This window comes from Corapipo altera, unplaced genomic scaffold, assembly GCF_003945725.1.
Source record: "Corapipo altera isolate COAL_440 unplaced genomic scaffold, ASM394572v1 44b, whole genome shotgun sequence".
NCBI lineage: Eukaryota > Metazoa > Chordata > Aves > Passeriformes > Pipridae > Corapipo > Corapipo altera.
Genome location: NW_020884932.1, coordinates 1733469 through 1760647, shown reverse-complemented (window position 1 = coordinate 1760647; position 27179 = coordinate 1733469). Strand labels below are relative to the sequence as shown.

Here is a 27179-nt window from a genome sequence, read left to right as displayed (position 1 = left end):
CCCCGCCGCCAGGTCCCGCCGGAGGCTCCGGCCGCATGGCCCAGGGTTAGAGCCGCGCCCGGCGGCGGGACCGGGGCCATGGGGACGGCGTCGTCCCTGGTGAGCCCGGCGGGCGTGGTCGGGGAGGTGATCGAGGACACGTACGGCGGCGGCGGCGAGGCCTGCGAGATCCCGGTGGAGGTGAAGCCCAAGGCGCGGCTGCTGCGCGGGTCCCTGCGGCGCGTTGGCGGCTCCCGGCCCGGCGGGCTCATCGGCGCCAGCTTCAAGTCCACGGCCTCGGTGCAGGAGCTGGAGTGCGTGGCCGAGTACGAGCGCCTGAGGAAGGAGTACGAGATCTTCCGCGTCAGCAAGAACAACGAGGTGGCCTCCATGGTGAAGAAGGAGGCCAAGCTGGACAGGGAGAATAAGCGGCTGCGCGCCGAGCTACAGGTAGCGCCCGCTGCCCCTCGGGTGAGGGGACTGAGCAGCAAAGCTGGGACTGCGAAGGACTAGTCCCGCTTCCCTGGGAAAGCTGTCAGGGAGGCGGCGGGTGCGAGGGAAGGCAAGGTACTGAGGGAATGGTGCGTGCCCCGGTGCTATCCTGGTGAGCCATAGGGATGCCGTCACGGTGTGCGTCTGGGAATGGGGACCGAGCCGTGCGGTCACTGTGGTGACCAGTGATAGAACCCGTGGGAATGGCCTGAAGTTGTGTCAGGGGAGGTTTAGGTTGGATATTAGGAAAAGATTCTTTCCCCAGAGATTGGTTGGGTAGTGGAACAGGCTGCCCAGGGAAGTAGTCATAGCACCAAGCCTGACAGAGTTAAAGAAGCGTTTGGACAATGCTCTCAGGCACGTGGTGCGGTTCTTGTGGTGACCTGTGCAGGGCCAGGAGATGGACTCGATGCTTGTGGGATCCTTGTAGGTCCTTTCCAACTCAAAATATTCTGTGATTCTGTGATTCTATCTGCCCTGCAGTAAGGAGAAATGTAGGGTACTGGGATAACATTGTAGACAGACCTGAAAAGTAATCGAAACCCTTTTATTGGTGATAAAACTCAGAAAGAAATGGTATATTAAATGTTTTCAGGCCCTTCAGAAAACTTACCAGAAAATACTTAGGGAAAAAGAAAGTGCCTTAGAAGCTAAATACCAAGCAATGGAGAGAGCTGCTACTTTTGAACATGATCGAGACAAGGTCAAAAGGCAATTCAAGGTATGGCTTGACTTTTCTTTTTGTGGGAAAATGACTGAAAAAGAAAAAAAAGATGGATGTCACTTGTTCATGTTGCCTAAACGCTTCTCCAATAGCTTTCATGAAGACCTCTCCTTCTTAAAAAAACCTTGAAGTGTCGTAGCCTATTTCCATTAAGGTAATCCTGCCAAAACCTCTCTGTGAAACTATGAGGAAAAAAAATAGAAAATAAATTTTTAAATATTAAAAGAAGAATATGCAGTGAGGCACATTAAACTAAATTCCCGTGTTATTCGAACATGGGAGTATATTAATTTTTGAGAGTGAGAAGAAAACATGGGCTGCAAACTGACATGTGCTGAAGGAATGTATAAACACAGAGTTCCATTGTTTCTGAATGAATTTTATATATTGCATTGTAAGGTTTAACACCTCTAGCTTACATTAAAGAAAAATGTGTACTAGTGGATCTCTTTTGACTGACAAAATATGATAGCCACTTAAAGACAATTTGCACTTTCTAGAGGAATGACTTGAAAGAGCCAATACTTGTGCTGTTCCTTTGCTGCAGATGACACTTCTACCACCCAAAACAGGGCAGTACAGTAGGTCCTAGTTTTGTACTGTTTTCAGGATTCTTCTTATCCTTAATTGTAACTGGTGTTAATGTTTGGCAGATATATACTTAAGAAAATGAAACTTGAGAAATATTTCATTTTTTTAAAATTTAAATCTAGGTTTGTGTTTTTTTCCCCACATGACAGTAATATTTTACAAACAGGTCATCTGGAGATGCTTGATCACTTTCTATCATAGGAAATGTAAATATCTGCAACAATAATAAGTAAATACAAGATTATATGTGATTGTAAAAAAATTACATAGAAGAATAAAAGGGAACCTTTGAAAAAATATTTCATGTAGTGATTTTAGAAAACAATAAACTTTAAAAAGTGAAGAGAGTTATTTGCCATTTTTAATGAACATACTAATGCAGGCTTCTAACTTTCAGAATGGTATGCTAAGGTTTAAAATGGTAAAATTTTAAAAATAGATAATTTTAAACTATGTTTTCCTGCTCATTTATAGACTACTGATGGCTTTGTGTTCACATTTTCATGCTTTTGCCTGCTAAATGAATGCTCGAAGCTTATTTTTCCAATTGAAAGTAGATTACATGAGTTCAGGAACTGATATTGAATTTTAAATTTTTTTAATTATTACCTGCTCGTAGATTTTTAGAGAAACTAAAGAAAATGAAATTCAGGACTTACTGAGGGCCAAACGAGAGCTAGAAGCAAAACTCCAGAGACTCCAGGCCCAAGGAATCCAAGTGTTTGATCCTGAAGAGTCTGATTCTGATGATAATTGTACAGATGTTACAGGTGAGAATTTTATCCCCAATATTTTATGTTGGAACATGACTGAAGTCTCAGTAAAGCACAAGACAGATATTTATGTTCTTGTGAAAAAGAGTTTTATTAATCCAGATGAAAAGCAGCTTAAAGTGGTTTAAGGGATAAAAGCAATGGACTTTGCAAACTTGTTTTAGATTGTGAGAACCCCACATTTCTGGTCTTACACATGAATAGATGATGAAGACCAAGTACTGTCTAGACACAGTGACTTGAATGTTTTTTGAAAATTGTTCCATGAACAATTCTGAGTTTTCTAGTCTTTTCTGAGTTTTCTGATCCTAGATCTGAGAGATCATGCTCCAAAGGATCCAAAAATCACACCTGAAACTAGAGGCAATTTTAGACACTTTGGATGATGACATATACCAGTCTCAGCTGCTGCACTTTTCAGAGTAGCAGAGTTAGATATTTACAAAGATGAAGTATGTACAAAATCTTGTTTATGCTGTATGAAGTATTTGATAACATGGGAAGGGTTCAGATAGGCGTGTGATCAGTCCACTTACTTTGGATCTGATTCAAAATAGAGCAGTAATTATAGCAGACAACACTCCTCAGGATGACCATTAATTCTTGCACTATAAGGGGTTACTGAGGAAATCTGTGTGCAAATGCTGTTGCTTAACCTTTGTTTTGCTTATTGAGATATGTCAACCATCACATCTTGGCAGGAGTATTTAGAAGTGGAAATGTTTCAAAATACAGTGATGTTTTTTTGCACAGTAACTGTGCAGTATCTTGGGCTGCATCAAAAGCAGTGTGGCAGCAGGTCGAGGGGGGTGATTCTGCTCCTCTGTTCACTCTGGTGAGACCCCACCTGGAGTGCTGCATCCAGCTCTGGGATCTCCAGCACAGGGAAGACATGGACCTGTTGGAGCAAGTCCAGAGGGGGCTGCCAAGGTGATGAGAGAGGTGGAGCACCTCTCCTATGAGGAAAGGCTGAGAGAACTGGGTTTGTTGAGCCTGCAGAAGAGCAGGCTTTGAGGTGACCTAATGGCAGCCTTCCAGTACCTGAAAGGAGCCTCCAAGAGAAATGGAGAGAGACTATTTACAAGAGCATCTAGTGACAGGGCAAGGTAGAAAGGCATCAAACTGAAAGAGAGTAGGTTTAGATTAGATATTAGGAAGAAATTCTCTACTGTAAGGTTGGTGAAGCACTGGAACGGGTTGCCCAAAGAAGCTGTGGATGCCCCATCCCTGGAAGTTTTCAAGGACAGGCTGGGTCTGGTATTGAGCAACCTGGTGATAGGTGTCCCTGCCCATGGCAGGGGGGTTGGAACTAGGTGATCTTTAAGGTCCCTTCCAGCGTAACCCATTCTGTGATTCTATGATTTGATGAACTTTAGTGATATAGAAAGTTGTTTTCCTTTATATATTTTTTCTTTCTCCTTTTGTATTAAATTAACTTTTCAATTCATACTTCCCTTCTTACTTCATTCTAAATATTTTTTCAATTTCCTGATTTTCTCCATGGAAGGTTTATTTAGTGTCTTGAATGTTGTATATTGGTGAGCAGAAGTGTAATCCAAACATATTATGAAGAGATGCTGTCAAAGCTGTCTCAAACAGCCCAGATTTCAATCCTGACCTACAGCCCCTCTATGCTTTTTCATTGCTGGAACAATTCCTGCACAAAAGTTGTCAGTTTTGTGGTGAGCACAAATGACTGTAGCAATACTGTGAACTGTTTTCCTGATTTGTAATGCAAGTCAGTATTTGAACTAACAGATGTGAGCAATCTGTGTAATAGCAAATATTAGCAAATAACCTCATCCTTAACATCATGGGTTTGCATTACCTTTGAACAAGCGCCCATTTAGAACTACAGCACATAAAGGTGTGAGCAAATCTGCTGAAGGAGAGAAAAATTGGTCAGTGGCATGTGGCCGTAAGTTTCAGCTGGAGTATTAAGGACTGATAATTTACCTTGTTTAGTGACAATGAAGAGGGTTTTTTTTGTTTTCCAACTTTTAGCTGCTGGGGCACAATCTGAATACTGGAATGGAGGAGCGTTGGGAAGTGAGCCATCCATGGGTAGTATGATGCAACTTCAGCAGTCTTTCAGAGGGCCTGAATTTGCTCATAGCTCCATAGATGTCGAGGGACCATTTGCAAATATAAACAGAGGTAAGTAATGGTAGTTTGTTTTGCTGGGATTATAGTTGTCTGTGTAATTTTTCTATCCATTCTTAAGTAATTCTGTTCTTTCTTAGCTGCTTTTGTGTCCGTTCTTGGTTAATTTGACTAAAGGGTTATTTGGAATTCTTCTTTGTAAAAATAAAAAGAAATGTAGCTGTACGCACTAAGTTTAATATATGTGGTGATTATGGCACGTGCAGCAGTGATTTTAGCAAACATCAGTGACTGGTGCTTTGTTGTGAGTAAACCAAATACCATTTTGTTGTTTAAATTGACTATGGAAGATGGTGACCTTTCTTTCAGTATCTGCTGGTGTTCTATTTTCTGTTTGTATTCATATTCTATTGTAGTACTGAAAGGAGAACCTATTCCTATCTTGAAAGAATGACCAACCACAAAATGAAGAAGGTTTTAAAAGTCATTGCTTCTATAGGGAATAAACATATACTGCTATAGAAAGCAATGGACTTTTTCTCTAGAAAAGAAAGTTCCCATAGATTTTTGCTGTCATTTATTTGCATGGTGTAATTGAAATGCATGTAGATCTGGAGGAAAAAAATGGTTATGAGTGAATTTATTACTCCTGCATATTATTACTTACTTTACAACTATCAGTTTGATTTTGTGGAAACATGTCATCAATTCTTTTTAAAGGAAATATTGTAATGATAATATAAATATGCTTAACATTCTTGTATTGCCATATTATCAAATTGTATGACATTATCAGATTATATGGGTTCTCTAAATTAAAATTTATAAAGTTTAAATAATTGACTGAAATGTTACTACTATTTTAGATAAAATGTATTATTCTTAACAGGTGATGACTTGTCTTTTATGCAGTGCAATGAGATGTGAAGATCTCTAGACTTCATTTTGGTTTTTTTTCATTGACAGATGATTGGGATGCTGCTGTTGCCAGTTTATTGCAGGTCACTCCTCTGTTTTCCCATTCTCTGTGGAGTAACACAGTAAGATGTTATATTATTAGTACTGATGAGACTCAACCAGAAGTGAACATCCTCATTAGAGTAAGTACCTCGCAAACTTATGATCACTTTTATGCTGTTTTGTTTCCAATGTGATACTGATTCAGAAATTGGTCTAGTATTTCTTGAAAGTTTTAGTAGATGTATTCTGATTTAAAAAAACCCCAGTGAAATATTGTCAAGGACTTCAGGGGGAGAAACTGCCTAGAGAAAAGAAACAGATTTGGTTAATAGGTCTTTAGTACTATGCACGTTTAATAATAAAGTACTATTATTCAAATTTGCTTACAGAACTACTCTCCAAAACTTCAAAGAGTCTGTGAAACAATGGGGTACTTCTTTCAAGTTGTTAATTTTTCATCAGAAAATGAAAGGCCTCTTCAGGATGTAAGAAAATGGGAAATTGAAAAAAGTTCATTAGTCGTTTTGCTCCTGCATTTAACTTTGCCAAGGTGAGGATTTTCCAGACTGGTAAAACAAATGGAAACTGGTAATTTATGCAGAGCACATAGCTTATTAAAATGTATGTGATGTTTTGCTCAGTACATTTCCTAAGCTAATATCTTCAAAGTGATACTCCTTCAAACTTTAGGTTTGCTAGTGCAGACACTTGAAAGGATATATCAGCTTTGTAGCATTTCCTTTTTCTTGTAGCTACAGATTCTCTTAAAATACAGCTTGAAAGATGTCTTCATAATACAGAAATGTTTTGCTTTCCAAGAGTTGTCCATACAACTGTGTCTTAGGAATTCAAGATGGCTGGTGCAAATATCCTCAGTGGTTTTCATTTGCTTATCTAGCCTTACACCTGTCTGTAGTATTTTGGGTTTATTCTATCACATATTAGTTTCTGCTTTTGGCTGTCTTTTGGATTAATTTCCTGGCACTCCTGTTTGTTACATTATGCTAGCTTTTGACAGTTTGATTTACTGAAGTCATGATGTTTTACAACAAACAGTGATGCAATGTGTTCTGTTTGCTCAGTGAGTAATTTCCTAACCTTCTAGAAGAAGGAACATGATTTTCTAAATGAAAAACACCATCCTAGGGATACTTTCAGTATTATGTTAGAAGTATTTGTTATCCATTTGAAAATTTTGGGTGGAGCATAGTTTTGATGTTTGCAGGAGAGAGGAGTGTCCTTTTGCTGAAGAAGAGAGAAAAAAAGATAGAAAAGATAATATTAAGAATCACAGAGTGATCATTCCAAAACATCTATGTGAATGCAAAAATCTGAAGATACCAGTATGCATTAAATTTAATTTTAGAGGTAGGTTTTGAACTCTAGGGATTTCAAATACTGTTGTGTTATTAGAGCTCTTGTGTTAACTAGACCACCTGTATTATTTCTGTAAATAAAAAAATTGGTCCACAGAGAATTAAAGGCTAGTTTAAGACCCTAGTAGCTAAGATTTACAACAATAGAGTGCTTTAGGAAACAACCAAGTGCCATGGATGATGATGATTTGTTTTTATAGAGGAACTGGACTAGAGCTGCCATACATTTATACTCTTAGGAAGGCAATGTTGGCTGCTGAGGATATGTTGGCTCTGAGGGGTTGCTGTTGCCAAATAACCCAGTTTTATGTATGTGGGGCACAAGTGTTAAAGGACAAAATAAGCAAGGAAAAGAAAACAAGTTAAAGATTGTTCCTGCCAATAGTATTAATTTGGAGAATTTCTCTTAGAGAAACTCTGATGAAAATTGTAGTGCTTGTATATGGAACTAAATATTTGAGAGATCTTATTTGCTATTGTCAGCAACCCCAAGTCATATAGTTCCTTCTGTGGAACAGGAATGTGAATGATATGTATGGATTTTATTCACATATTCAAATGCAAAATGCTTTTGAGTTTGGACATGTGTAGTTCTCCTCTTTAACTATTATAAATTGAAAGACTGTCCTGTATCTGACAAATACTAAAGGACTTTTCCTATAAAGATCAAGGAATACAACAGAGCCTTCAGAAATCTGATGACAGAGCATGTAAAGAATGCTCATTAATCATATATGAAACCATATTCTTTCCATACAAGGCAATTACCTTTCACTCTGCAAATTGGTATGACAGGAATATCAGCTTTTAATTTACAAATCAATAATCATAAAAATGAATAAATGGTTTTAACGGTTTTGGTACAAGTAGCATAAATTTTCCCTTAGGTTTTCCTTTCTTCAGAGTTTTTCTTAAATTCTCTTTTGAAGTATTTGCTTGCCTTTTGCTGTAAATAGATATGACTTTTGAATTAGATTTTGCAGTGAAACCCATCTTTGGAGCTTGTGTTGATTGAACTGTTTACTACAGCAGTGTAATATAGCACAAGAATGCTGATTTCCAATCTAGTTGTTTGTTGGAGGACTGTGAAGAAGCCTTCTTGAGAAATCCAGAAGAAAAACCCCGGTTAATTTACCACAGAAAGGAGGATGACAGAGTCAGTTCAGTCTCGGTGCAACAGTTAATTGAGCAAATTTCTTGCGTGAACAAAGCAAAGGTATGGCATTTAAAAATTGTTCTAAACAACATTGAGTGCTAGTAGGCCCAGATTTTAGGAGAAATGGCATTACGTTCATTGCTCTGGATGCTCTAATGTAAGCAGATCGATGAAGCTGTAATTTATGAATGTTGCAAAATTTTCATTAGCAGAGGAAAAAAAAAAGCAACTGCTTTTTTCACTAAAAAAAAATCTGTGTAATAAGGATAGAATTTCTTACCTGTGTTTAGGCACTTAAATGGCAGAGCTATTTATCTGAGTGCCTCTGCAGCCACTGAAGAGAAAGACTTGTGCCTCCAGAGAGATTCCTCCTGTCTGAAAATAGATCAGTTGCCATTTTTTTTCCTCTACAGGGAGAACTGTTGACAACAGTTGAAACTAGATGCCCAACTTTAAAGGTCTTAGGCAAAATGAATCTTACATAAGGAAGGCAGCAGAATGGAATTTAAATGTGTTCCAGAATGTTTTTGTATGAAGTCCTAGGTACTGTTCTCAATTGGATTCAGATTTGCATCATGCTTTGCCATTTACTTTTTCAGATTATTGACCATGTTGGAGGTGTGGAGGAAGGAGCATATGAAATCTACAGTTGTGTGGAAAAAATAATTAAACAGGTAGAGTATATGATGCATTTTAGCTTTTTCTGTTCCTACTCTGATTTGTGATCTTAAATTAAGTCAGTGTGATTACTGTATACTCCTTAGATGTAATTCAAAGTATCTTTTTGTATTTTATCATTAATATCTGGCAAGCAAAGAAATGTGCAAGTGGAAAATAAAACCCCAAACTGAGCAGTGGTTTTATGGACAGAAGAAGATACACCAGGGGAAAGGGATCTATTCATGGCCTAAATTAGCTTTTATTTTCTCTTTATCCACATCATAGAATAAGGAAAGACTGCGTAGTCCATTCTGTCCTTATTCTTCCTTGTGGTAAGTTGCTCCCTCTATGAGATGACTAAAATCAATGTCTTGAGGCCTGTGCATTCAGAGTTAACTTGGTTTAATCTGATTGCTTATTTATTTATGTTCTCTTCTACCCTAAAAGGAAATGAGCATATTGGTGTTAGTAGAGTTGCATTCATACTGAGACTAACAGCAATAATGCCTGCACTGTTCAGAATTGTAATTGTAGTTTTCTCCATGTAATCTTCTTTTTACTTAGGATATATTGGGGTGTGAAATGACAGAACTAGAAGGCAAGGATTTAGGTAACAAGGAAGACTCCACTGCTCCTGAAGAAGAAGTTTTTGGTGATGTTTTGTGGGATGCACACGATGAACAAGAGCAGATGGAAGCTTTTCAGCAGGCCTCTAATTCAACATGTGAACTGGGATTTGAAAAAGTAAGTACATTGGAAAGGTATATGCGTGAAGTCATCATTCATTTCCATCCCTTGCTAGGCAGGATGTACTTCTATAGAAGAATCTGTGTCTGAAAGCATCCTTGAGGCTATTACTCCTTATGCTAGAGACAACCCTATTTCTTATATAGATGGCACATTTCTTTTCTGGGAGAGATGCCAGTTTGTGTGTTGTTGAATGGCATTGATGAAGAAGTAGTTGTTGTTCCTGCACTGGGGGAGAGTGCTATAATGATGTGCCAAAGGCACTTTGTCCTCCTAGACTTCAGGACATTGCTTGTCAAAAGAAAAGACTGAATGTCTTTTTTTTTTTTTTTTTCTCTTCTTTTATTTTCTTTTTCTCTGAGAAAATCCCATCTCTATCTTGACAGCTGGATTTAAGTTTTTAGGAGATGACTTATGAAAAGATTTCATCTCATCTTGCAGCCATGTAAGAAGAACATAGGAAACTTTAAAATAGAAGGCTGCTGAATAGCTTGATACTTACTCATTACTGGAAATCAAGTTTTTAAAACATTTCAAGTTGTGAGTGTCAGGAACAGGGAAGGTATAATGAATGTAGGAAGATAAACATTAACGTTGTTGCAGAATGTGGTGCAACAGTTTATTTGGGCAACCTTCCTTGATGTTATAATGTAGCATAAGCACACAGTTTCTGTATTATTCTATTTAAATTCTTAGTGTCCCTATTTACTAGCATAATATGTTCTTTTACTTCACTACTCTTATACTGGTGATGGTTTGGAGGACTGTACCATCTTTACTACATTCTAGAGCAATAAAATATTAGAACATTAAGGAAAAAATACCAATCTATATCTCAATTTTGAAGACAAAATATTTCTCCCAAGCAGATGATGGGTGTGGTTTGGTGTTTTTTTGTTACCTGCTACAACATTCTTGGACATCCAAGTGAGTCCAAGTGAGTGGTGAAAGAAGGCCTTCTTTTGTGTGCTTAGTGTGTCAAAATATCATTTATGGCAGATGCCAACTTCGAAGGCTTTGTCCTGGCAATCATATCCAGTGCAGTGGAGTAGTTTGGGGAAACAGGGGGCAGGGAAGCCTGAACAAACATTGTACCCTGTTGCTTTACTATAGTAACACTAACCCCATTTATTAGCACTGAAGGTTCCATTTTAAATGAGATTTATTTATTTTATTTATTTTACACTTTTTAAAAAAATGGCAGTAAATTTTGTGGTTTAAGTGTTTCCTGACAACATTTTTTCCATTTGTATTTCATTTGTATTGCATTTCAGTAGTTATTCCTTTACCTTAATAAATCAGTACATACATTTTGAATCTACATGGTTCACAATCCCAGATACTGTATTTCTGCTTTAAACAGTGGAATATTTATAATGATTGTTTCTTTTTTATAGTATTTTGAACGTCTAAATGACCTAGTAGCAGCACCAGCACCAATTCCACCACTGCTTGTATCAGGAGGACCAGGCTCTGGGAAATCTCTCCTTCTGTCAAAATGGTAATATTTTTTTTTATATGAATGAAATTTAAGAAAAAAGCATTACATTTTAAATATTGTATCAGTCTAATTAGAGGTAAAACCAGGGCATTCACAATGCACTGTAGTTACTGAAACATCCTGGAAAGATTTGTGATATTTGAGTAGCAAATTCCATCTGGACTGCCTTTAACATCTGCCTGACTCCAGCTGCAACACCTTACAACTGTCTTTGCACAGCATTACCATGTAGTTTTGGTAGCTCAATAATGTTACCCTTTTCTGATACACAAGAGGCATCCTCTGGAGTCTTTTTAACCGAAATAAAGGAAAAATCCAAATAATTTACCACAGAAATGTATTTTGTGGTCACTTGTAAGCTATGACAAAATTTGCTGGCATGAAAATAAATCTATGATGTCACTGCATCTTAAAAGTTACTATCCAGTGCTGGGAAGGGCATTTGTTAATTGCTGTCGGTACCGGGGAGAGCAAAAATGGAATCTGATATTAAAAATTTAATTATAACTCAGGAAATGTCTATCGTATTTTGTAAGATAAACACGGAACACCTCTAGCTAAGATACTGTATCTCCTTTGGCAAAACTGATGGTTTTTGTTTGGGATATATTTGCAAAGTTACACTCTGTTGAGTCTGGTTTTTTCCTTCTCTTCTGTCATTAGGATTCAATTACAACAGAAGCATTCACCAAACACGTTAATTCTATATCACTTTGTTGGGAGGCCCATGTCTACTAGTTCAGAATCTGCATTGATAATTAAACGCCTTACTTTGAAGGTATGATGTATTACATACCCTGCATTGCTTCTTGCTTTGGAAAGTGCCACTGCATGTCTAAAGATAAAATTTTCTACAGATTTTTCTACATCAGTGAAAAGTAATACAAATGTAATAGAAAAGCATTCAAGTTCAGATTGGACAGGGCTCTGAGCAACCTGATCTAATTGAAGATGTCCTTGCTTATTGAAGGGTTTTGGACTAGGTGATCTTTAAAGTTCCCTTCCAATCCAAACTGTTCTGTGAGTCTATGAAATGTAAGGCATTATAAAATAGGGGGAATCTGATCCCATGCACTGAATATAGATAAATTAAATAGCATCTCTAGGATATTCATAATAGATTGACATCAGCAGTTTCCTTTCCAGTGACCTATATTGATGACTTATAAAACCATATAAGCTCCTTCCGAAATTCCTTGCCATCTGGCCAATGGGAGAGGCAGGTGGTACCTCTTCTGTCTATGTGTTTAGCAACCTGAGGCTGTATTGGACCAGTTGGCACCATATTTTTCCTAGACTAGTCTCTCTCCTATGTTAATTTATTTTTAATTGTGTACTAAATACGTGGGAATTAAGTGAGGAGTCTTTTTGTGCCAGGGTCTGAGCTTTCTTTTTCCATCACAGGGTGGCACTAAGGACCTTACAGGACTAAAACCTTTAGAAAAATGAGATCAGTTGTGCTATCTTTGCAATTTTCTCATGTATTTTAGAAGTTTGCCTATTTAACCTGTACAACTTTAGGTCTTTTAAGTCTCCAGATTTCTTGTCCATTGTGTAAACTCAGGTAATTTCTCTAGAATTTACATGCTGAGTTGAATAAATATTCTTTGTTCTGCATATACTGAAAGGAAAGATTTGTCTGTGAACTTGATTAGAGAAATTGCCCCAAAATCAGGTGGGGTTTTTTGTTCGTTTGTTCTTGTTGTTGTTTTTTCTCCTCTTAGAACTTCTTTCAACTATCCTACCTGATTTTTAAGGTAGAATTTCTTGTATCTGTTTATAATTCTGCAGCTTATGCAACACTCTTGGTTAGTGTCACCTCTGACTTTTGATCCAGCTAAACTTCTGGAAGAATTTCCCCGTTGGCTGGAAAAACTTTCTGCACGCCATCATGGCAGCATTATTATAATTATTGATTCTATTGACCAAATACAGGTATGTTTTCAAAGTATTTGCCATTTGTCCATCTAAAGGAAATCTTGACTACTGTAATAGGTTCAGCCATAGCTATGTAACAGAAATATTAGTGTTTGTTTTGCTCTAAAGAGAACATATAGAAAATAGTTTTGTAAAAAGTACAGTTGAGTTATTTTTGTAGATAAATTTTATGTTGGGTTGTTTGGGTTTTTTTCTTCTAAATTTATCTTAACACTTTAATTTTTGAGCAGTTTGGTTACATAACTTATCGAAAGATTCAAGGCTGTGAGCTGACTTATTGGGCTTGTAAATAGCCTTGTTTTTTAGGAGGTGAACATTTCAGCAATAGTATTCTATCTGCTTTATGTAGGATATAGTCATGCTGATACTTCTAGTTGGATCATTTAGTACTGTCTCAAGAACTAGACCATGAGTAATTTTTAAGGACACTGGAGAATTTAAGACTCCTTGCATTGAGTTGTGCAGTTCATGAAATGTATTAACTTCTGGCATTGTTTTGAACAATCTTTATATTAAGCAACTGCAATTTGTTTTTAAGCAAGCCGAGAAGCATATGAAATGGTTGATAGATCCACTACCAGTGAACGTGAGAGTGATTGTGTCAGTGAATGTAGAAACGTGTCCACAGGCTTGGAGGTATGTTATATTTCTGAGATGTTTCAAAGTAGCCTGGGTTAGAATTATTATTTTAAATTACAGCTACTTATTGAAGAGCAGACAGATTTGTCAAGATGTGGAGATTTAATAGGGTATGATTTTGCAACCTGTGAGACAAATGAGACCTTCTCTATTGTAGTCACAATGACAGATTTTAGCTGTTGGACAGTCAGATTTCTGTTTTACTGTGATGGATCTGTCCACACGACTGTATGGAAGATGATATTAAATGCAGTCAGATGCGCATGAAGAACCGCAGTACCAGGATGTAGATTCAGGAGAAGGTTAAAAGTGGAAATTTGACTTGAGAGAACTAGAATTTCACAGTAGCAGGGAACAGCTTCAATTACTGCTTTGATATAAATCTTTAAAAAGCTCTGGAGCTGTGATGCCTTTTTTTTCCTTTTGTGTGCTATTTAATAAGGTTCGAATATGACTTTGTTCTCTCTTACCAAAGGTTATGGCCCACTCTTCATCTTGATCCACTGAATTTCAAAGATGTAAAATCTCTCATTAATGCAGAATGTAGCTCTGCAAATGTTAAATTGACTAAAGAGCAGGTATGTCTGTTGTAGTTTTTCTAAAGTACCTTACTTTGCTATAACTTTTAATGAAAACATGGAAAAATGACATAAGCCCAGCTGCCAAGAGAAAGTATTAAATTTAGCTAACTAAATACTATTGCTCAAGATAGCAATGGCTCCTAGCACTGAAACGCATATGGAGCAGCATAAATTTTTAACACATAAACAGTGCAGTTGCACATGTTGCTGTAAATGTGTTATTTTATTTTAGCATACTAGAAGGTTTAGTTATTTTTAATTAATTATTATTGCATAATAATGTAACAATGATTGGCTGAATGGGGAAAACAGTATTTTACCTTTGTCATGGAGACTGATTCTGTAAGATAAGCCTCATGTTGGGGTATAATGTTAGATCCTTACTCTTCATCTTAAATTCAAAAGGAAACTTTCACTCATATGCTCCTATAGCTAGAAAAATATGCAGTATTTTGTGCAGTAGTTACCATGTCTTAGTGTTCAAATGTTACAGATAGAAGAATATCTAGAACTTTTATTTTCTTGTCAAACAGTGAATGTTTTATTTGTTTGGTAAATTTCATCGGTTCACAGAGTTTACTTAAAATGTTGTAGGAGAAGAAGCTTGAGAGACATTGTCGTTCTGCCACAACTTGCAATGCTTTGTATGTCACTCTTTTGGGCAAAACCATTGCTTGGTAAGTTGAGATGTTCTGGAACTTATTATGCTCATCACTAGATTAGAAGACTTTAAGTGGGTTTGTTAGCCTTTTGAAATACTTTCATTTAACATGGAATGAATCTTGTTAAGGAAAGACAGTGGAGAAATATGCAAAGTTTTCACCCTTCACTGACTGTGAATGCAATAGGAAGAGAAATCAGAGAGTATAGTCACCATTTTGATAATAAGTGAATGCAAATAGTTGTATCTTTTTTCAGCTCTTCTCTTTATATATTTTTTTTAATGTTGTTCTTCTTCCTGGGTATGTCAGTTGCTCCAGTGCTTTTTAAAGGTGTTTGGAGAGTGTTGATATTGTTTTGTTAAACAGTTAAATTCAGGTGTGTTGTGTTTGTTGATGTACCAGATAGCTTGCCTCATAGATTTTTAAGGCTAAAAGGAACTTCAACAACTGTTTAGTTTAACATCCTGCATATGGTACTTAGCCTTATAATTCCTGCTGTGGAGAAAATGAATCTTCCCTCTTGTGCAAGAGAATACTTAATAAGTGCATTGGCTTATTATTAACCTAGACTTCCTCTTGTTGAGAAAGATGCATTTTTAGTTAAGAGACTCCCAGAAGATGATACACTAATTGATAATTTACTCCTGGTGACTGATTTTCATTATTTTTGTTTCTGTTTTATGTTCTAGAAGGCTTAATTGCTCCTGAAAACATACTTTGTAAATGCATTAAATGAAACAGCAGCGTATGGTTTTATCTTTATCCAACCTGATGTTCTTATTTTATACTCCTGCTGGAGGGAAGAACACTGCAATTTACTTTTTTGTACAATAAAATGTTGCAGCTATTTAGAAAAATCAGACAATATGACAGAAAGTGGGTTCTGGAACTCACCTCTTCTGTGTTTAATCTCATCAGGTGCTGTGCACCTTTTGAACCCAGTAGGAATCCAGAGATAGAGCTCTTCAGTAGTTTCAATTCCAGCTTACTCAGCCAGATTTAATATGCTAAACCTTGCCCTTTTTGTCCTCCTACTCAGTGTTGGAAATACAGGAAATATTGACGAAATCCTTCAGCAGTGTTGCCAATGTCAAGACACAGTGTCACTGTACAGGCTTGTTCTGAGATCAATTCAAGAATCATTGCAGAGTGAAAAAGAGAAAGGTCTTTTGAGAGAGGTAAGCAGAGAATGCACCACTATTTCTACAGGTAATGTATGGTCTTTCCTATAAAGAGTTTTTCTTAACTTAAAAGTAAATGTAAGTTTATATTGGTTCATATGTATGATTCAGAGATTAGTGTGTAGTATTAGCATAGAAGGGACAATTTCATTAATCAAATTATTTCTGTTCCATAACTATAGAACATATGATTGCTTTGTCTTAAATATAGACTGAGCTGTTGTCTCACAAAATAAAGCAGAGTTTTTTCACTATGATGTGGTATAGAGTTAGCACTTCCTTGCTGATCACTACCCTGATCTGGTGATTAACTACACTGAGCATAGTAAATGCAGTCAAAACATGGTATCTTGTGAATACAGGGCACTGCTTATTACATTTTTGACTTCTCTTCCTACCTTTACGGAATTTCCCTCTTGTGTGAAACATTTTTTCTTATTAAGACAAGATACGTAATAATTGCTACTTCTGTGGTAATAGCAGCGTAACAACCTTCATTGTATTTTACTTAGATGGAAGTTCCTCATGATAAGTTATTTTTCCCCAGTGTTTTAGAAGAAAGTCTAAGGAGCCATTTTTTTATCCCAGTGTCCCATTTGGTGCTTCATTTATTAGAATATTAATCCATTAGCACTGAGGTCTCTTCTTTGAGAAGAGGGAAAGGGCTTGTGTAGGCAGGATATTTTTTCCTTTGACTACAAAGTTATCACAGCAATAAACAATATTTTTCTTTACATTTCAGTGTAACTAAGCTCTGCAGCAAATATTGCTAACCATAAAATATGTTTTCTGCTCTCTGTAGATACTGTGTGTCATCGGTGTCAGCCACAACGGCATGAGTGAGTCAGAGCTGATGGAGCTTTATCCTGAGCTGACTTCTGCAGTCTTAGCCTCGCTCCTTCACAGCCTGCACAAAATGTGTTTGCTGACATATGGCTGTGGTTTGCTGAAGTTCCAACACCTCCAGGTAGTTCTGAACATGTGCAAGTGAAACTCCCCACCCCCCACCAATGCCAACCTCTGTTTTTAGATACGTTCTGTTGTTAACTAGGTAGACCTTGATGTTTGCTCATCCATTCTCCTTAACATCTGATCTGATTTAGAATCACGTTGAAAACTACTAGAGCTGTGATACCAATGTTGTTGAAAATCTGATCTTTCACATCTTCATAAATTTCTGATCTATTAGTTATTAACTCTTTGTATCCTAGAAAAAACTGGTTCCACAAAAAAAACCAAGAAGAATTGAAGGAGAAGGGAATATTGCCTGAATAACCAGAGCTAATACAATCTGTTTGCAGTGCCTGTGTCATTGAGAGATTTTCATTCTATAAAATAAAATGTGTTTCATCTTGCATAACACTCTGTGTATCATCAGCACTTAAGCAAATTAAATGCATTCCCTTTTTTTAATTATCCTTACTTTCAGGCTTGGGAGATGGTGAAACTAGAGTATATGGAAGCAGGTGAAAATGTTATTTCTGCCTATAGAGAAAAACTAGTGGAGTATTTCACCATGCAATTAAGGTAGGTCAGAATTCCTCAAGAAGTGCTAAATTGCCTCATAGATATTTTTGTTTTCTTCATATTCCTTCTTTGGCTGAGTTTAATAAATTGTTATGGCAAAATAACTCTGCAAAACCCTAGTTGTCAGTTTAGAAGTTTTATTGTTATGTTGCTTTTTAATCTTGGAATAGAATGAGGACTGTGAAGGGGAATGGGCTATGATAACGATAAGTTGTCAGGTGAAAACATAGGGCATGAATTTATACCATATCAGTTATTTTGTACCTGACCCCATGTGGATTTTTAACTCCCAGTGAATGCTAGGAAATGTGAGGTTGCTTGGAACTTGAAGTTCATGTCCAGCTTGCAAACTGATTTGCATTTACATCCTGAGTTAGTGTGTCCCAGCTGTGGGCTGCTGCGTACTGCTCCTCTGAGCATCCACTGTTGGGTAGTAGAAAGCCAAGAGAGCCACAGCACGGCAGACAGAGGAGGCACAAAGGGACACTGGGCTGCTGGAGGGCTGCAGTCCTGCTGGCAGGCACACAGTAGCCCATATGGGATGGAGAAGCAGCTTCCTGTGGAGTGCCTGGGGGTTCCAATGCCTTCTGAGGTGAAATTAAAATGAATATGTAAGAAAATGGAGTACCTAGGTCTTATAGTAATCTGTCTGTTTAGACATTCACGTATGACAATTGTATGCTTGCCTAGTTTTCATGTCAAATTGACAAGTTCTTTTAGGCCTCTTGGGGTTTTAATTTCAGTTTGTTATTCTTTCAATAGTCGAGACCGGGTGACTTGGAGAAGCGCAGATGAACTTCCCTGGCTCTTCCAACAGCAGAGTGATAAGCAAAAGCTACACAAGTGTCTTTTGAATCTCTTTGTATCCCAAAACCTTTACAAAAGGTACAAAGGGAGCCACTTCTTTGGGGATTATAAACATTTCAAAGTAATTTTTTGTCAGTATAAATCGAAAAGTGACAGATGCAGATTAAAAGTACTTAAATAACAGAGGCTGAAGTGCTAAATGCTGTTTTCATGTAAATAATCTATTTTTTCTATTCTGTTACACCTGGGGGTTGGTAAAGGGATAATATTGCTGTTGAATAGCATTAGTCTTGTCTCTGTAGATGCTGTAGCATAAAGACAACGTTTGTGCACATGGCCCTTTTTTTTCTAAGCTAGTGTCAGTCTGAATAGAGGGGTATCAAAGATAAGATGAGATTCTTATTTCCTTGTTAAAACAGGGGACATTTTGCAGAATTGCTGAGTTACTGGCAGCTGGTTGGGAAAGATAAGAGCTCTATGGCAGCTGAGTATTTTGACTCTCTGAAAGAATATGAAAAAAACTGTGAGGGAGAGGAAAGTATGATCTGCCTGGCTGATCTTTATGAGACCCTGGGACGGTTTCTTAAGGACCTAGGTCTTCTCAGTCAGGTAAGTACGTTTAGAGATTGTTGTAACAACAAAAAGGCAAATTAAGCAGAGCTCAGCGTGTACTTTCTATTGCAGTTGATAAATTATTGTAGCATATATGATGCTGCCTGCTGCCATCATACTCTGAACTTGATTGTTACAGGCTGTAGCTCCTCTGCAGCGGTCTCTGGAGATTCGAGAGACTGCACTGGATCCAGACCACCCAAGGGTGGCACAGTCACTTCACCAGCTAGCAGGAGTGTATGTTCAGTGGAAGAAGTTTGGAAATGCTGAGCAGTTGTATAAACAGGCACTGGAAATCTCTGAAAATGCATATGGAGCTGAACACCCTCGGGTAGCACGTGAACTTGATGCACTTGCGACCTTGTACCAAAAGCAGAACAAGTAAGCTTAAATACGCTGCTGTTTTTCTTTTATGTGGAGGTAGTACAAGAAAAGTAACAGCAAGTATTTTCTTCCTGAAGCCAGAACTTTTCTTTGGTTCTTTTTTTGAATTAATGTGTTCTAATGCAAACATGAGCATTCCCTCTCTATTCTTGTAGCAGGCCACCTAGGAGGGGCCTGCTTTTGTGTTTAGTTTAACAAAAAACTTGGAGAGATAACGGAGTAGTATTGTCTGGCCCTTGGCAGTTTGGGTGTTTTTATCTGTGACAAAAAGTGTGATTGTGTTCGAGATTCCTAAATTCTCAAATCTGTACCCTCAAGTAACTTAGAAGCTTTCCAGCATACTCATTGATGCTACATTTGACATCCTTCTAACGCTACGAATAACTATTTTCAGATATGAACAAGCTGAGCAACTGAGGAAAAAGTCCTTCAAAATACGCCAAAAAGCAGCAAGGCAGAAAGGCAGTTTGGTAAGGAAATGTGTGATATTTAAAAAGAAGTGCAGGTCATGTTGTGACTCTGCTAAAGAGATGATAAAATTTGTCTGCAGAGCTGACAAAACTCGAGGGCTTTTGATAATTGTGGGCATAGGTAGTGAAGTAGCTTAGCAGCAGCTTTGGTAACTGCCCTTTCAACTCTGCTGGAAGTGGAGATGTATCAGTATGACTGGAATAGAGTTGAGAGAGATGGAAAAGAAAGAAGTGGATATATATGTTTCAGGGGTGCAGAATTACTGCTGATACCATTGTCTGTCAAAGTGGCAAGGGAAAAAGGTGTTCTCCAGAATAGCTGAGGCATTTATCCTACCAGTGAATACAGTGCTTACTGCAATGGAAAATCCCAGTAATGATATTAGGTAACATACTGAGTTTTTATCTGTTTTTTATTTCTGTGTTGTTTTCCAGCTCCAGGGTTCCTCTTGTCATTCTTGAGCTAAGGGTTTGTCATGTAATGCCTGTACTGTAAGAGTTCAGCTAATAACTCCAGAGCTCTAGTTGTAGCTCTAATGAAGTAAAAAGCCATAAAAATGTTGCTATTTCCACAGTGCTTAAATACAAATGAGTTTGGTTCATAAAGATTTGGTCCATTTCTGTAATGAGTTCTGCTGCACAAATATTTTTATTAAGACTGCAAAGATCAAAAATAGGCAGAGTGCGTAACAACGGCCACACTTTTTACTTGTGATTCATTTGGCATGTAAGATTTAACTTGGCGGCCCATTTTAAAGAGATCCATGTGACACCTTGAGTAATACTGTAAAAGCATTTGTATATGGTGTTTGGTGTTGGAGATTATATTGATTTGAAGTTTTGAGCTTATAAACCTAAGAATTTGGTCTGAATTGGTTGTTTGAACTGTGAAGTTTATGCAAATTAAATGTTTGATGCAGGGAAAATGGTTCATGTGACAGCACAGTAACTTGAATTGCCTAGGAATTTTCACCAAACTTTCACATTTTAGTTACATTATAAATAAGCGTGTGCCATGTAGCTTGAAAAAAGAACTTAAGTAGGATTATTGTGCTTCTTTTAATTTTCTATCTTGAGTGTTAAACTTTAAAAGTAAAGGTGATTGGCTTACATTGCTTTGTTCTTTGCATAGTGTGGCTTTGCTCTCCTGCGTCAAAGAGCCCTGCAATTGGAAGAGCTCACATTGGGCAAGGATACACCAGATAATGCTCGAACCCTTAATGAGCTTGGAGTCCTCTACTACCTGCAGAATAATCTTGAGTAAGTTGTAGTAATTGTGACACCTCCACTGAGTGGTCTCAGAGGTCTAAGTGGAGACAAAGCATGGAGAACTAGCATTAAATGTCAGGATGAGGAACTACCTAGTTATAATGGATGCTGCCAGTCTTATGGGGGAATCAATCACCCACTGTTTTGGCAGAGGAGCTGCTGTAATCCTGTAATGGAATAGTAATACACAACTGCAGTGAGATAAAATATGCCTTTTGCTTGAGTGGTAGCATTACGCAGTCTTTTCTACTTTGACAGTTCTCACAGATTCTGCTATGAGAATCTAGCTCACGACATATATAAAGATGATTCCAATCTGCCCCCCTTTGGCATGAAAGCTGTCTGTTGAACGCTTTAACATGTTTTATAGTCTTTAAAGTTACTTGAGAAATGTGTTGTGTGTCCTAAACCTTCACCTCACATATCACAATTGCTTTATCCATGGAAGTACTTGATTACTATGAGGAGTTGCCCAGAAGTCTGAAGAATGTTTTGAATAAGGAAGGATTACTTGTGTAATTGAAGATGGAGATTGAATTAAAGAAGAGAATAGCTATGGGGGCGTGTAATCTGCTAGATGGGCTTTTCAGTCCTTAATAGGGGGATCCAAGTTTGCACAGAAATACATTAGTTACCTCTCTGTCTACATCTATCCTAGCAGGATGTGTAGTTCCACACTGCATAAAAGAATTGCTGATTTGGCATTTGCTTATTTCGAGGAAAGTCCATTACCAGCTGGCAGCACCTGTGAAGCTTCCAAGCCTGAGTTTGTTCTGTTTCAAACTTCAGTCTTTAGAGATATTACAATAATATTAAAATATTGCTGAACAAATATATTCTGTAGGACCGCGGAGCTTTTCCTGAAGCGCTCCTTGGAAATGAGAGAGAGAGTCCTGGGATCTGACCATCCAGACTGTGCACAGTCTTTGAACAATCTGGCAGCCTTGTACAATGAGAAGAAACACTATGACAAGGCTGAGGAACTCTATGAGAAAGCTTTGGACATAAGGAGGAGAGCATTGGCTCCAGATCATCCCTCCTTGGCTTACACTGTGAAACACCTGGCGGTGCTGTACAAAAAGATGGTGAGCACAAGCCTGTTACCTTTTCTGAGCATGTGAGTGAACTGTAATGCCTTCCATTGTTACCATCTTCAATCCAAAAGGAGTGGAGCATGGGAATTCTGTCAGCTATTGGTGTTCTAAATACATGCATAAAATATGTAGTAAAATGGCCTCAAGTATGATTCCAAAGAGCCCAGTAGCACTTTCAAAACACACCTTATTTAAAGAAAAGCTATTTCTGATTAATGTCCTCAGTGTCCTGCATGCTCAGTATTCACCACGAAGAATTTCTGGTTTAGTGTAGAGTGAATGTTTTAGCTGCAAGTGAGGGAAGCTCTTCCTAGCTGTATTTGAGTTCTCCACTGTCTGTTATGTGACATCCATATACAAGAGTTTGGTCAATTATGCCCTAATGGAAAAATCATGTTTAAGGGTATACAAATAGTTCTTTTTACACAATGACCTTGAACATTACAGTCCAATTGAGGGTAACTTGAAGGCTTATGAGGGAGATGCTACTTTACAGATAAACTGTCTGGCTGAGCCATCTTTAGCTTATGTTGACCTAGTGAAAGATGAGTTACTCCCCTGTAAAATGCACCGTGGGGAATAACACGTGTTAATGCAGTACAAACTGCATTTCATAATTTTAAAATGTTTTATGGATATTTGTGTCTGTAGATGGTTGTTCTAACTATTTGATATTATCAGTGTAATAGTGATATACAGTTTCCAACTCTTGAACCAAGATTAAGTTCAGTGGATGACAAACATTTTATTATTTTACTGTTCTTCAAAGAGAAAAAAGACCTTGAAGATAATCCCTTGGATCAAATGTTTATTGCTAAATAATTATTATCTGCTATTCTCTGCATTAAATGGTTTGGGGTCACATATTCTCTGCTCACTTCAGCTTCTAAATTTCATGCTGCTAGAAACTGCAAAACCACTCAATATTTGCATCAAAAACCTCTTTGACAGTTTGAAGGAGCACAAATTAAAATCCAGTGGAGAAAATTATTTTGGTTTAAGTACAACTGAAAATTCTTTTTAAGAGCTTTCTCAATGAGGCACTTGTGGGGAAAAATTAAATTAAGAAAGGAAGAAATAGACATAGATAAGAAGCATGTTAACTGGGAGTTGAATATGCTCAGTATTTTGGAAAATTAGGTCATAATAAATATTCATGATAAACAATCTGTGCAAAATATAACTATTAATTAACCAAAGTTAACCCCTTATCCTAGAAACAGTTACATCTTCTCCAAGACTTTTGTTTAAAATAGGTTTTACTGTTACTATCTTGATACAAGAGAAATGAATAATTTTTTTCCCTGTTATTTCTAGGGAAAACTTGACAAGGCTGTTCCTCTGTATGAGCTAGCAGTTGAAATTCGACAGAAGTCATTTGGCCCAAAACACCCTAGTGTAGCAACTGCTCTGGTAAATCTGGCTGTCCTTTATTGTCAGATGGTAAGTTTTTCATGCCTAACATGTTTATTTTTCCTGTCCTAGACTTTTTTATGATTTGTACCTAAATGAAACCAAAGAAACTTGATTGCGTTTAAAAGGGAAATTCCTTATAAGACTTGCATAACTAAAAACCTGAGAAGGCTGCAGACTTTCTAGCCTGCAGCTAATATGAGATTCAATGGAGATGCAGTCCGCTTGTCGAATTCCTTAGCATCAATAGGAGGGAGTTTGTTTTCTTGTTTCCTGGATTTCTGCAATCTGTATATCTGATTTTTAAACAGGGATTAAAGCTGCCTTAGGTAAAATCAAAGAGCACCTGGTAAATCTTTCAAGACTGAGATTTTCAGAACTGCATGGGAAGTCCAAACCCTAATTAGAATTAGTGGGAATTACATTTGCAAGTGCAAGCCAATTGCTTTGACAATCTCAATGATCATCCTCATGTGTCAGTAGTATTGAGAACTCAAAACACCTTGCTGGTTAAATATGCATGACATTGCATCTAGAATGCTTTGATACTATGTCAGCAAAAAAAGAAAAGCAAATGTAATACACATCTGTAACAAAAAAAACTTTCTACTACCCAAAGAAAAAGCAGATTGAAGCTTTGCCTCTTTATGAACGTGCATTAAAGATTTATGAAGACAGCTTTGGCCACATGCATCCTCGTGTAGGGGAAACACTGAAAAACTTGGCAGTGCTAAGGTAAGATTATATGCTTCAACCCTATAAAAGCAAATTACTGCATGAAACAAAACATCCTGGGCTTGTGTACTTGCTAGGAAAGTAGAGAGCTTTAAGTACTCTATGGTGTGTATTTCAACTTAAATGATTTGAGAGATTTTTTTTTCAACTGCGTTTTACTCTTTTCCAAAGCTATGAAAGGGGAGACTTTGAGAAGGCAGCTGAACTTTACAAGAGAGCTATGGAAATAAAAGAAGCAGAGACTTTGTTGATAGGTGGTAAAGCAACTTCTCGACACTCATCGAGTGGAGACACATTCAGCTTAAAAAGTGCATTATCACCAAATATTTTCCTGGAACATGGACAAAGGTGATATAAACCTGCTCCAAGAAAATGCAGTTTCTATTGGTATTTTAAAGCAGACAGAAAATTCGCAAGACAAATCCATTTTTCTGAGGATTACATACTATTTTGGTACCGACACCTGTCTTCATGAATGACAGGGAGACAAATGTTTCAGCTTGAAATCCTCCAACTTTGCAGGCTGTATGGTACGAAGTAAGCTGCTTTCACTGTATATAGGTGCACATATTAGTTGCTAGCTCAAGTTATAGCTAATACCAAGAACATGGACTTGATACCTCTTAGCCTAAGTGCCAGGATTATAACAAGTTATGCTGAACCCCTTGTATAAACTCTATGGGGTAGTTCTTATTTCTGTGCTGTAATAGCATGGCTTAGAGGATTTGTATATGTTTGCTTCATCAATCCTTTCTCCCTTTTCAGAAGCCTTTAAAGTTGTTTCTGAAGAGATGGTAATTTTGAAAAATTTTTGAAAATACAGTTCCACCAAAAGTTTTGCCTGCAGGGTTATTTCAGCTTTAAGCAAACTTTCATTCAAGGGACTTGTGCAAAATTAATTGCTTTCCTTGGGAAGCTAACATATCTAAATATATCATCTGCTAGTTAAAGCTGTTGTCAGATTCCACTCTGTTCAGTAAAAATATTTCCAGTGAGGAATTGGAATGATTATGACCCAATTCCCTGTTGTTAAGCCTTTAGTGATACTTCCACTATTTAATCTCACTGAATCCCTTAAAATACAGCAATGTATTTGCTGGGAAAACCTACTGATGCAAAATAGTTTGCCATCAGATAAAGAGATGATAAACCAATCTACCTGCCTCTTGTATTTCTTAACACCCTAGTCACATGGAAGAATCAGTTTGAAGTCTGGTCTCATACAGTGCACAAATCCATGAATCAATTTAAATACATACTTTTTATTTAAAAATGAATATAAGTGGAAAATTAATTGAAACCTCACTATAATGTTTCAGAGGCAACTAATGTAAAGACTTATTTGATCCAGTTTGAAAAATGCAAGTGTTCTTCACCTCCAAGGGGTACTTACCTTGCACCCTGTGTTTTCCCTCTTTTGGAGTAGAATTAAATATAACCCATTTCAGCCCTTATTCTAGTTAGGAGGAATTTAATATTTTGATAAGGCTCTAACTTGGCAAAAGAAACAGTATATGAAACTGACAGCACAAATATACAGCCCAAATGTGATTTTTAAGATAAAGATTTAGTTTGAAAAAAAAAATAAAAAATAGCTCTTGAAGATATTATGATACAGCAACAAGAGTTGGCACTTCCTAATGGCTCTCTGGATATTTTCCTCTTATTCAGAAAGTGGGTTTTTAATCAAAGCAGGAATTTGACCACTGTATTCCAGCCACCTTGAAGAGTTTTGAAAATGGGAAAGTTTCTTTGCAGGATTGTTACCAACTAAGGAGAGGGGCAAAAGGGAAAACAAACACCAACCAAAAATCCTCAACCTACTTAGTTTGTGTGTGTTTCTGTTGCCTGCTGTTCCTAGATCTGGTAAATCCCTTCTCTAAAGAATTACCAGATATCTGGTCTGTCACCTCTGTTCTGATTTTAACATGTAAAATGATGTATCTTGCTCTCCTGAATAGTTTTCCTTAATGTTTCTGATTTAAATAAGAAGCAACTTTCTAGATCTTCAGTGTTACATTAGACTTTACTACAGAAAGTAAAGCAGGATCACGTAGGACTAAGAATCCTATGGCCGCGTGTCAGCTGTAGCCACTGTGTGCTCACAAGACAGCTGTCCCTGTACTTGCACCTCAAGGACAGTAATGAAAGGTAATTTATATATATGATGTATGCCAGGTAATAATTCTGTGTAGGGTAATTCCTCCTCAAAACTGAGGGTCACCAGCTTCAAGGGAGATTTAATTACACAGTCAGAATATCAAGATTTTATTCATCAACATTCATGCGACACTGTAAAAACTGAAAACTTCTTTTATAAGACTGCCAAATAAAGCTGGACTTAACCATGGCAATGTGCTTTAATTTGTTAGTTCATAACAAAAGAAGTAATAAATTTTCTATTGTATTTTACAGTTGGAGTAGATTATACTTGTAAATGTCTTTTTAATTAAAAAAATGAATCCTTAAAATTTGTTTTTTCTGATGCTGTTTATTTTTAAATAATTTAACCATTGGCACATACAATCATCTTAATGTATTTTCTGATTATTTGAAATTTTTTGTGTATATACAAGTTGAAAGTCTGAAAGTAACGTGAGAACCATTTTGTTTACTCTGTAATTGGACCTACAAAAGTATATTAAGTTGCTCATAAAAGTGTATGTGAAGTTGCCTCTTGTAAAGCTGTCAATCATGTGATAGCAGTCATGTCAGCCAAACAGTTAAGAGTCAAGATGAGCTGAGCTGTTGCAGAAATGAGTTCAGCCATTTGCCTCAGGATCTCCAGAGCCAGGTGTGTGCCTC

At 37.3% G+C, this 27179-nt stretch overlaps 1 protein-coding gene across 1 annotated transcript; it reads left to right on the top strand.

The window, feature by feature from the left end:
- On the top strand, positions 1-26786 carry NPHP3 (nephrocystin 3). The gene is made up of 27 exons (XM_027659503.1): positions 1-429; positions 1067-1192; positions 2406-2556; positions 4564-4716; positions 5629-5762; positions 6012-6172; positions 8067-8214; positions 8754-8828; positions 9379-9558; positions 10959-11062; positions 11726-11840; positions 12854-12997; positions 13539-13636; positions 14115-14217; positions 14815-14897; positions 15922-16060; positions 16866-17030; positions 17493-17590; positions 18353-18475; positions 18817-19006; positions 19149-19390; positions 19788-19863; positions 20996-21123; positions 21977-22217; positions 23544-23669; positions 24259-24374; positions 24546-26786. Exons 1-27 carry the CDS (start codon positions 79-81, stop codon positions 24724-24726), a joined length of 3951 nt encoding a protein of 1316 aa, XP_027515304.1. The 5' UTR covers positions 1-78; the 3' UTR covers positions 24727-26786.
- The last annotated feature ends 393 nt before the right edge of the window (positions 26787-27179 follow it).

What these genes read in the sequence shown, in the direction of transcription:
- NPHP3 (XM_027659503.1), top strand. Translation starts at nt 79, where the DNA reads ATGGGGACGGCGTCGTCCCTGGTGAGCCCGGCGGGCGTGGTCGGGGAG. An exon ending in TCTCTCCTTCTGTCAAAATG is followed by an intron (nt 11,063 to 11,725) that starts GTAATATTTTTT and finishes TTCTGTCATTAG; the next exon opens with GATTCAATTACAACAGAAGC. An exon ending in CAAGGCAGAAAGGCAGTTTG is followed by an intron (nt 19,864 to 20,995) that starts GTAAGGAAATGT and finishes TTCTTTGCATAG; the next exon opens with TGTGGCTTTGCTCTCCTGCG.